Source organism: Ruditapes philippinarum, unplaced genomic scaffold, assembly GCF_026571515.1.
Source record: "Ruditapes philippinarum isolate M1 unplaced genomic scaffold, ASM2657151v2 ctg1610_1_1_1_1, whole genome shotgun sequence".
In the NCBI taxonomy this organism is placed as follows: domain Eukaryota; kingdom Metazoa; phylum Mollusca; class Bivalvia; order Venerida; family Veneridae; genus Ruditapes; species Ruditapes philippinarum.
The window spans coordinates 95,112-105,254 of record NW_026859270.1 but is presented as its reverse complement, the minus strand read 5'-3'; the positions used below and the strand labels follow the sequence as shown (position 1 = coordinate 105,254).

General features: G+C 30.1%; 2 protein-coding genes across 2 annotated transcripts; both read left to right on the top strand.

Annotated features, from left to right (window-relative positions):
* The first annotated feature begins 378 nt into the window (after positions 1–378).
* LOC132755929 (cerebellin-3-like) lies at positions 379–2,506 on the top strand. Its single transcript, XM_060746868.1, has 3 exons — positions 379–480; positions 1,172–1,444; positions 2,046–2,506. Exons 1-3 carry the CDS (start codon positions 384–386, stop codon positions 2,474–2,476), a joined length of 801 nt encoding a protein of 266 aa, XP_060602851.1. The 5' UTR covers positions 379–383; the 3' UTR covers positions 2,477–2,506.
* Positions 2,507–8,228: 5,722 nt separating this feature from the next.
* On the top strand, positions 8,229–9,874 carry LOC132755925 (caprin-2-like). Its single transcript, XM_060746863.1, has 3 exons — positions 8,229–8,382; positions 8,857–9,123; positions 9,378–9,874. The coding sequence occupies exons 1-3, from the start codon at positions 8,319–8,321 to the stop codon at positions 9,836–9,838; spliced, it is 792 nt and encodes a 263-aa protein (XP_060602846.1). The 5' UTR covers positions 8,229–8,318; the 3' UTR covers positions 9,839–9,874.
* The last annotated feature ends 269 nt before the right edge of the window (positions 9,875–10,143 follow it).

Here is a 10,143-nt window from a genome sequence, read left to right as displayed (position 1 = left end):
ATTTCTTGAAAAAAAATGACAAAGTTTTAAGGGATTTATTATGAACATTTATATGTTAACAAATAACACATTTTAATTATGTTATGGAGCTAACCATTTAGGTACATTAGATGGGTAATGTAGACAATTTTAGTACCAACAAGGTGTTCAATAATCATTTGATCCCAATTGACATCCAGTCTAATCTATACTTCAAATTTACTTATGAAAACGAATTATTTGATAATATATAAGTCTTAGAAGTTGGCATTTCGCATAGTTTGATAAACTTTTTTGTGGGTCAATCACAAATATAGGTCATTAACTCCGTGAAAGAATCGTGACGTATTCGTTATCGTATACATGTATAAATAGAACCTCATTCCGTTTCACTTTTAACCTGGATGTTAAAAGTAGGTGCTTTGTTTCGAGTTTCAATGATGTATCAAATTTTAACTTTAATTTGTGTGACTGTGTCTGGAATGGCATTAGCTGATTCTGGTAAGTAATGATTGAGGAAATACTTTTTTGATCTTATCTACAATTGATCTATTTAAGAAATAGATATTTTATAAAAAAAAAATATGTTTTTTACTTAGGCCTGACACATTCATAACAGTCTCCGTTAAACTTCATTCCTAACAACAAGCATCTTTCTCCCCTAATTGAGATAGGAATTTACATAATGATCATGATTTAATATCTTTCACAAAATATATGCAAGTCTTTTGATTCTTTTTTTATATATATTTTCTGGCGTAACTTGTCCAAGAAATGTTTCAAAGCTGGTTTATGCCTAGGTACGCTTCATAAAATTCCAGTCCATATCTATTGTTTTATTAAAACTCACCTGAAATATATACATGTATTAAAATTAAAGTATTATATGACGTCAGACGTTGTAAAAATGGTAACATAATGTTTTGGTCAGCTGAAATAACCAAACGGTACTCACACATATTATACACGGTTGTCGGATTTTAGTTACGTTATCCGTATCGGTTATCTCCTTTTAAGTTCGGTACATGATACATGATAACATGAATATCCCGTTTTATCTCTCTCAGTGGAATCTGATATTTGTACAATATATCGAATATTAGACCTATAATATAAAAGCTTTAAATACTTTACATGCAAGAACATTTCCAAACATTTCATTAAAAAATTAAAACATTTTTTCCTTTTTTAGAAACAGAGTCCACCATTCTAAAACGACTAGAAGCTACAGAAAAGCTCGTTCAAAATCTTTTCAATGAAGTGGCAAGCCTAAAAGCTCAGGACCAAATCCATAGAGAGCAGATTGTCGACTTGAAGAAACAGTTACACTTGCAGCGACAACATAACAGTCACCTTGGAAAACTTAACAGAAGATTAACAGACAGAAAACTAAAGATAGGATTTGTTGAAGATGAAAGTTTACCAGAAATCAAGAGACAGCCGAGCCACACCAACATCAAGCCAGGTCAGATATTAACTTGTTACATCAATGAAATACCTTTATAATGAAATTTTGTCTAATTTAAAATAGATTATCAAAGTAGCAAAACTGAGGTCAACAACAATTTTAAATTCTGACATATATCAAATATGACACTAAAAACGGAACATTTTTGCGAAAAGATAAGAAAATGATATGACCAGAATAAAATTCAAAATCAAATTTTTAAGTCATGACTCATCATAGCCTGATAATAGATTTTGCACACAATTTATTGTTCAACACTTATTTGAAGAAGAAAAAATCTCGGACAATAATATCAAGTCACGTCATGTCCGAATTTTCGAATAAAATAATGTATTTCTCAAACTGTTTTGGGTTTCTTCGGTGTTCATAAATTACCATATAGATCTACTGTAAAGTGTTATTTTGTGTTCTTGATGTTGATTATTTTCTTTTGTTTTTGGTTGTTCTTTTTTTTATTTGTTTTTGTTCTTTGGGGCGTTTTTTTGCTGTTTGTTATTTATCATTTGCGTGTATTTTCGTGTTTTTTTTTTCTTTTTGTAGTTGTTGCTGTTAGTTTTGTTTTGTATATAAAAAATATCTGTGTTCATTTTATTTTAAGATGCAAACAAAAACAGAATTAGGAGATTTGGAAATGGAACTCCCGTGGCCTTTTTCGCAAAAATGGACAAAAATCTGGAAAATGCTGGGGTCCACCAGAATTTCATCTTCGAAACTGTGGTCACCAATATAGGAAATGGTTACAACAATAATTCAGGAGCATTTGTAGCTCCAGTCTCAGGAACATATGTGTTCTCCGCAACACTTCTTTCTTTCTATAATACAAATGCATATGTGCAGTTTATATGGAATGGTCAGCCCGTCACACAGATGTACGTCAGCAACGCGTATCAATCGGGTCAGGATACGATAAGCCAAACCATTGTTCTTCATCTGCGAAAAGGGGATGTCGTTACGATCCAAAATGTTGATTCAGATAAATCCTTCATTGGCGGGGCCCGAAGTATATTCTCAGGATTTCTTCTGTTTTAGGATTCTACAAATCCTAGTTTTACTGGAAAATAAAATGTAAATTGAAAAGATAAATGAAAAGAAAATGATAGATCAGTTTTAAGTTGTGGTATTGATTGTTTCTGATAAACAATGTGCCTTTCCTTCCTAATGTTAAACTTATCCCAAATCTTTAAATTAGTTAAAGCTATATAAAAGGCCAATTTAACTTAATATACTACATGTATACAAGCATGATTATGCATTTGCTCAAAATACCGTGAACTCAAAAGTTTATCGGAAATGTTTTTAAGTTTATCAATCTTATTGGCATATGCTATATTATATGCCCAAAGTGAATAAATTGCACTTAATTGTGAACTATAATTGAACAGTTCATCGTGCTAATAAATAACTTACGATAAAGCGAAGTGAAAAATTAAATGAATACTATGATCAAGGTAAAATCTATACCTCCGACATTTTATTCAAGATTGTCACTGTCGAAACCTCTGAGTTGTTTCAAACAACTTGACTCTTGGTTGCTCTACGTACTCAGGTACCTGTTCTTGTCTGAAATAATGCACGGTAGGGCACCTGAGGTCTCACTCTACCACTAGCTTTAAAATCGCTATATTACCTATGCTATGTAAGTGTGACGTAAAACCCAAACAAGAAAAGTACTAAGACAAGAAAATAAGACAAAAATTGTAAATAAAAATGAATTTGAAATTCACGACAATACTATTATCTCATAGATATATCTGTCAAAGAGTCAATGAGCTGCGAGGTTCAGATCACATTGTGTCCTTTGTATTGAACTAAGGTATAAACCCCCCCCCCCTAGATTTGAAGAGTATTCAAATAAGCTAGAATTATTATCAACTGCATTGAAACTGGGTTCGTAGGTTCAAACTTCAGAAGAGTGGCCGATATCAGTTTAAACAGTTATCTACAACGTAATAATTGTTTGACCGGGACTTTTTAGGCATGGGAGTCTTTAGCCTAATTTTTTTTTAAAATCAACAAATTCGAACATATGGTATTTAGAAGTAATTGGCCAGTACATAAAAATGATACTATTTACAATTAAAACTGCAACGACCTTTCAAAGCTCCATGCCTTAGGATAAGGTAAAATAATTCAAGAAAATCAAAAAAGTAAAAAGATTCAATATTGAAGAGATAATTTACATGTTATTTGCGAATTATGGCTCATTTTGCAGTATTTATCAACATTTTTCTACAGTGTAACACACGCAGCAAGGGCTATTTTTCAAATTGTGATAATATAAGTGGTTGTAAGTGCCATTTGCAATGTGTAAATAACTTGATTCGTTCACTTCATTCTATCTTTTACTTTTAAATACATTTTTTAAATGTATTTCCCTCACATAACACTTAAAACAATGATACACTTAATTGTGAGTTTTAATCGGACATACGTTCGGATGGTAACCTTTTACAGTTATGTTTTACTTTACGTGTCATCAGAATCAAAATTTTATCAAGACAACTAATGTATTTGTTGGAAACAAGAACTCCAATGGACTTATGATCCTAGAAATTTTATTCAGTGGAAACTCTTCGTTTATTGTTGTAAATTATCTACAACAAGGATTACAGAAATGTGAGCATTATTTGATTGTGTTGAGATTACATTATCGTCGTAAATGTCACATTCGCTGTAATTCGAAAACACTCAATCCGATAGCCAAGTGTAAATATTGGAAAAAAATTGTTGGTTTTGCAATACAAACAAGTACAATTCATAAAAGTTCAAATCAGAATGGAATAGGTTTATGGTTTGTCATCAGTTTTTACTGTGCGCGACAAACATAAATCAAGTATATCACTATATACGGGTATATTTTGAAAATTTTGATATCATTTATTTTTTCTAGTTTGTTAACTGATATATGCGCGTTTTTTAGAATTGGTAAGATTAAGTTCTTTCTGCTATTCTATGAATCATAAAATGTGTGTTTAAATTACAATGTTGACCTTTTAAAAGCCACACATAATACTGACTCAACTTGGCATGTGTTTATCAATAAAACTGGTATTCTTCATGTTTTTATCAATTAAAATAGTGTACTTCATTTTTGTATCAGTTAAAATAGTATACTTCATTTTCATATCAATTAAATTGGTGTACTTCATTTTTATATCAATTAAAATTGTATACTTCATTTTTTACACCAATGAAAATGATATACTTCATTTATTGTGTGTATCTTAAATCTCGTTTGTTATAATTAAACTAACCACATTCCTCTCTAACTAAATGTATAACATTATGTATAAACTTATAGACTTATTTATGTTAACGGGGTATTCGAGCTACAACAAATTGACTTCCAATGTATGACTTTGCGGTAGCATTTCGAAATAGCTCATATCCTTTGTTCAATATATGATTTGATAGCTATATTTTCTGTTTGAGCACGCTTGATTCTTTTAAATGAAATGTTAAGGTTGGATTGAACGAATGCTTACAGCATCCACTTTGCATTTCAAATGCAAAGGGTTTAACGTTTGTCGGGTGTAAAATGCGACACACAACACTTTGCTTAACTATTGAACAATGAAGCGTCGCAAGATATACCAAATGAAGAAAACAATGAGTGTCATTGCAGCATTAGAACTGACCAGTATAACAACATTCCTAATTCGAAATTACATTAAACAATGGACCAATGTAAGGTTGACCTTTCACTTAACTAAATGAACGCCAGTACAGTGTTGCAATTTGCTTTCTGTACTCTCATAAATTTCATACATTCACAATGTATGTCTCACGTTCTGGCTCTTTATTAAATCCATATATATTTGATTCGTAAGATATATTGCGATTATTAATAAATATTTCTGTAGCATCATTATTCATTATGAATTGAGCTTTATAAATACAAGCTATATCAATGCAAATGTTTTGTCTGGGTACAAATTAAGACATTTGTTTTTAATCGGATAAGGAAAAAATCAATATGCGCTGTAAACTTATTTTTTAAGACGCATTTTACAGTTAATCAATGTATGCAGTTAAATTATTATCAAAGAATCAAGAAATTAACGAATAACATATACATAAGAATTTTTCTAGTACTAAGAAACTATTTTTGTCCGTTTTAGAGATAAAGATTCTAATAGAGTAAAGCATGGTTATCAATAAAACATTATAACTGACCAGAATAATGATGTTCCTGATTTGAAATTGAAATAACAAATTTGTGGATTTCAATTAACTACATGAAGAAAGAAAAACAAATCGTCCAGCAATGCTTCACTCTCTTTAACATTAATTAGTTCCTACATTCATGACGAGAATCTCCAATCTTATTATTTTTGTCATCGCAGTTGATATTTTCAGGATACTACGATGCGACTATAATTATCTTCAAAATAAAGCTTAGAGTCATTTAATTAATTAGGATAAATTTGAACGTCACACTGCTTAACTTATAACAATATGCATGTATATTCATAAGTCGAAGACCCGATGTGTCGAAGTTTCTACGCAAGTATCTCAACTTCGACTCACTGAAGTGTTCCTTTATTTGAGACAATAGAAGGTATATGGCTAAAATCGCCGATCCTTCAAGCATGTAACTAATTTCAAATGGAGTTGGATTCATATTTGTAAAAGTTTATTGACAAATACATATTCATATCAATATAAGATTCAAACTGCACATAAGATAAAACTGAAATTTTATGTACCTTATCATTATTGCTGTTTTTTTTTTCAAATAATCAAGTCAAAGGTGATTAGCAGAAAACATAAATTCATTAAAATATGATCATCATTTTCTTTTTACAAATCTGCAAATTTACATTTAATTATATTTATAAATATTCAATGAATGTTTTAGATTTTCATCATTCTGAAACTTTAAAGATAGACCTTTAATCAATGTGGTTTAATTTTAAAGACACCTCATCTGGAGTATTATCTCTTGAGATAAAGCTACAATTTAACACTCATAGGATATGGGTTTAAACTTTTAAAATAACAGTGCAATTTAGACAACGCAGATGCATTAGAATTGTTTAAAACCATTTGATCTTAAGTCGAATATACCGAAAGTTATTCCACTGATACACTTACTGGAAGTTAACAAGGATTACATGGAATATTCAAAAATGCCATGACTAAAATATGTTTCGCATCATGTCAGATTGAAGAAATTGTTTCATGTAAATGGCATATTCACAAACTTATATAAAACATTATATCATTATAAATATGTCATCATTTTTCTGCAATGTTTATGGTTTATTTCATCTTATAAAAATATAAATACCATAATTTTGTATAGGAATAAATATAACGTATAATGCTTACTGCTTAAGTGTTGTAAACACATGACAGGTGTAGCATTGAAAGATTAGATATGGTTTATTAACCTCATTTAATATTCATGATGATGTATTTGATGCACGGACTGTATTTTTCTACCAACGAAAGAAGCACACACCAAAATAAATACAAGTCAGTAAAATATGTTTTATCATACCAGAATTTAAGTTGTACGTAAAAAAACATAGCTCAGCTTTTTGTTTGCCATAAAAACTAAATTACAAAAATAATATAAATATTGAAGTACATATACCTTCTTATTGATTGGTTTTGGATTGAAAATGCACTAGTATGTGGAATGTCTCAATAATGAAATACATTTCTACCATTATGTTTAATTTTAACACTTATAGGCTTTTTTAAACAACACATTTGCTATAAATTTATATTTGACATTTCTAAATAAAAAAAATGAAATACGAGTATAATACAAAACAGTTCTGTGGTAAAGTGATTAAATGTCCTGTGGGTTTTTTGCTGTTTTAAATATATAATCAGAATTGTCTTAAAGAATAAACATTTATAAATATGGGACTATTGTTTATCAATTTTGGAGTCGCATTTTCACGCGGGGTTAAGTAAGCTATGAGTACTCATGCACTAAGACTAGTTTGTAATTATTGAACGAAAAACAATGACAGCGTATATTTTAAGATACTCAACATTATTTGTTAGCATTACTTTTTTCTGGTTTCTTAGATTACCTTTTGAAGGAAATGATTGTGAAATTGGAGATTTTTACATCACTGCAAACAAAAAGTCTTTGAGGTTATTGTTATTTGTTTATTTATTTATATATTTATTTATCTATCTATCTATTTTAATTTTCATCTAGTTTATACTAAAACATATTCATTACCTTTAAGTTATTTCATCAAGTATTACATATTATAGATGCATTGTTACGTTCAAGCCTCTGTCTATTTTTTATTCAGAATAATAACGCATTTAAAGACACAATATGCCTCAGAAATGGATAATGTGTTCCTTCTCTACAAAAGGTAAACATTAATTTTATAACATTGAAATAATAGTTCAGAGCTAGCTAGATGCTTATCACATTAAAAAAATTAGCGTTAAATATTAAATTATTTGTCATAAAAGTATTAAAATGTAAACGCAGTAGTATTTTGACTTCCATATAAAAAACAAAATCACTATACTGCAGTAATTGTCAAAAGACTACAGAAGCAAAAGATGGTTCAGGTAATTGATCAATGAATAACTTTTGGAAACTTTAAGAGGACATCAATAATAATAAGCTTTTGAAAAATAAAAACAAAAGTATTACTGGGCATAATTGGACTTTAAGGACGAATCAGTCTCGTACACATGGTGTCTACAAGTACATTATCTAACGTGTCAATCTTCATAATAAGTCCTGATTACAATATAGGTCATGAATTGCTTAAATTATGATGATAACGTGCTCATTCTTGTGCTATAGTCTTATATAGAAAAGAAATAATTCCTTGTCATATTTAAATTTAATGTTAAACGAAGAATTTGGTTTACAAAACCAATGATGCATCAAGTTTTAATTCTAATATGTTTAACTGTGTCTGGAATGGCGACAGCTGAGTCAGGTAAGTAATGTGTGAAGACATGATTTTGAATTTATCAATTATATAATTTGTTTTAGAATAAGCATTTTTTAGTGTTAACTTTTACTTATGCTTGCCACCATATGCTCAAGTCGGTTATAATATTTTGATTGTTCTTCCTTAAACACTTTACATTTTCTTCACCAATTTAATTAGACCTTTTAATAACGATTGTTATTCAAATCACATGAAACAAAATTTGCATTAGTAACATAACTTTCTAATCATACCTAGGTCGGATGAACACAGATTGAATCTTTGGAGACAAAAATACAAACTTGAGCCTGTAAACAGCTGTTTAGCCTATATTTGTCAATGACACCAGTCACATATACATATTGATATGTTATATTTGACATAACTCATACAACCTTTAGAGATTTTATTCGCAAGCATGTTCCAAAATAATAAAAAATAATCAAGAAATTCAAACGTGTCTTCACTATCTCTTATTAGAAACAGAGTCCGCTATTCTAAAAAGGCTGGAAGCAACAGAAAGGCTCGTTCAAAATCTTTGTGATGAAGTGGCAAGCTTGAAAGAGCAAGACCAAATCCATAAAGAGCAAATTGTCGGCTTGAAGAAACAGTTACACTGGCAGCGACAACGTAACAGTTACCTTGGAAAACTTAACAGGCTAAGTACCAGTAAACTAAAGATAGGTCCCGTGGAAGATAGTCTGCCAGTTAACAATAGAAATCCGGATCATGTTGAAACCAAACATGGTATGAGCATTTCTTGTTTTATTGATGACATTATAGGATTCCTGAGATTTTGAACATGAAGTTTATTTATGTCATTGATAATCATTCTATTACATGAAATTTTGAATTTTTGCAAGGATTTTCTAATATCATCGATAACATTAGTTTTTTCTACTTAGGTTTAAGGAACATTGTAAACATTTCTGAAAAATCGTTTGAAGTATAAAGAAAATTGAATTAATATTTAATATATATTAATTTATATTAATTTACAGATGCACAGGTAAACAGAATAAGGAGAGCCGAAAATGAAACTCCCGTGGCTTTCTTCGCAAAAATGGACAAACACCTTGAACATGCTGGAATTCATCAGAATATCATCTTTGAAACTGTTGTCACTAATGTAGGAAATGGTTACCACAGTCATGTAGGAACATTCATAGCTCCGGTGTCAGGAACATACGTATTCTCCACAACTCTTGTTTCATTCTACCATGTAAATGCACATGCAGAGTTTGTAAAGAACGGCCAACTCGTCACAACAATGTATGTTAGCGGGGGAGAAGCTGCTTGGGATACAACAAGCCAAACTATAGTTCTTCAGCTGCAAAAAGGGGATGACGTAGTGGTTCAAAATAAAGACCCCGACAAGTCGTTTTATGGCTCAGGTCTAAGTACTTTCTCTGGGTTTCTTTTGTTTGAAGATTTATCAAGTCCAAGTATCGTAGGAAAATGAAATGAAATGCAAAGATACAAGAAGGAATAAATTATTCTGATAGCAGTTTTATTATTTCTTAAAGTTTTTCATGCACTTTTATTTAAAGTAAAAGAGTTTTGAGTTGGGCAATATAATTTGATGAAACGCATAGGCTAGTGAAGCCTTAGAAATACTATCATTTATATTTTTCTGTTTTATTTATCTTGTTACAGTTTCCAAACAGTTACTCATTGGTTATATTCTGTTCCCATTTTCTGTTCCTATTCTCTTTAGCAATTTGTGTAATTATATTAATTAAGTATTTTGTATGGAAGTCGAAATAC

Excerpts from the sequence above, each read along its gene's own strand:
- LOC132755929 (XM_060746868.1), top strand. The coding sequence starts at position 384 with ATGTTAAAAGTAGGTGCTTTGTTTCGAGTTTCAATGATGTATCAAATT. Across the intron at positions 481-1,171 it reads AATGGCATTAGCTGATTCTG|AAACAGAGTCCACCATTCTA; the intron begins GTAAGTAATGAT and ends TTCCTTTTTTAG. Across the intron at positions 1,445-2,045 it reads CCACACCAACATCAAGCCAG|ATGCAAACAAAAACAGAATT; the intron begins GTCAGATATTAA and ends TTTTATTTTAAG.
- LOC132755925 (XM_060746863.1), top strand. The coding sequence starts at position 8,319 with ATGATGCATCAAGTTTTAATTCTAATATGTTTAACTGTGTCTGGAATG. Across the intron at positions 8,383-8,856 it reads AATGGCGACAGCTGAGTCAG|AAACAGAGTCCGCTATTCTA; the intron begins GTAAGTAATGTG and ends ATCTCTTATTAG. Across the intron at positions 9,124-9,377 it reads TCATGTTGAAACCAAACATG|ATGCACAGGTAAACAGAATA; the intron begins GTATGAGCATTT and ends ATTAATTTACAG.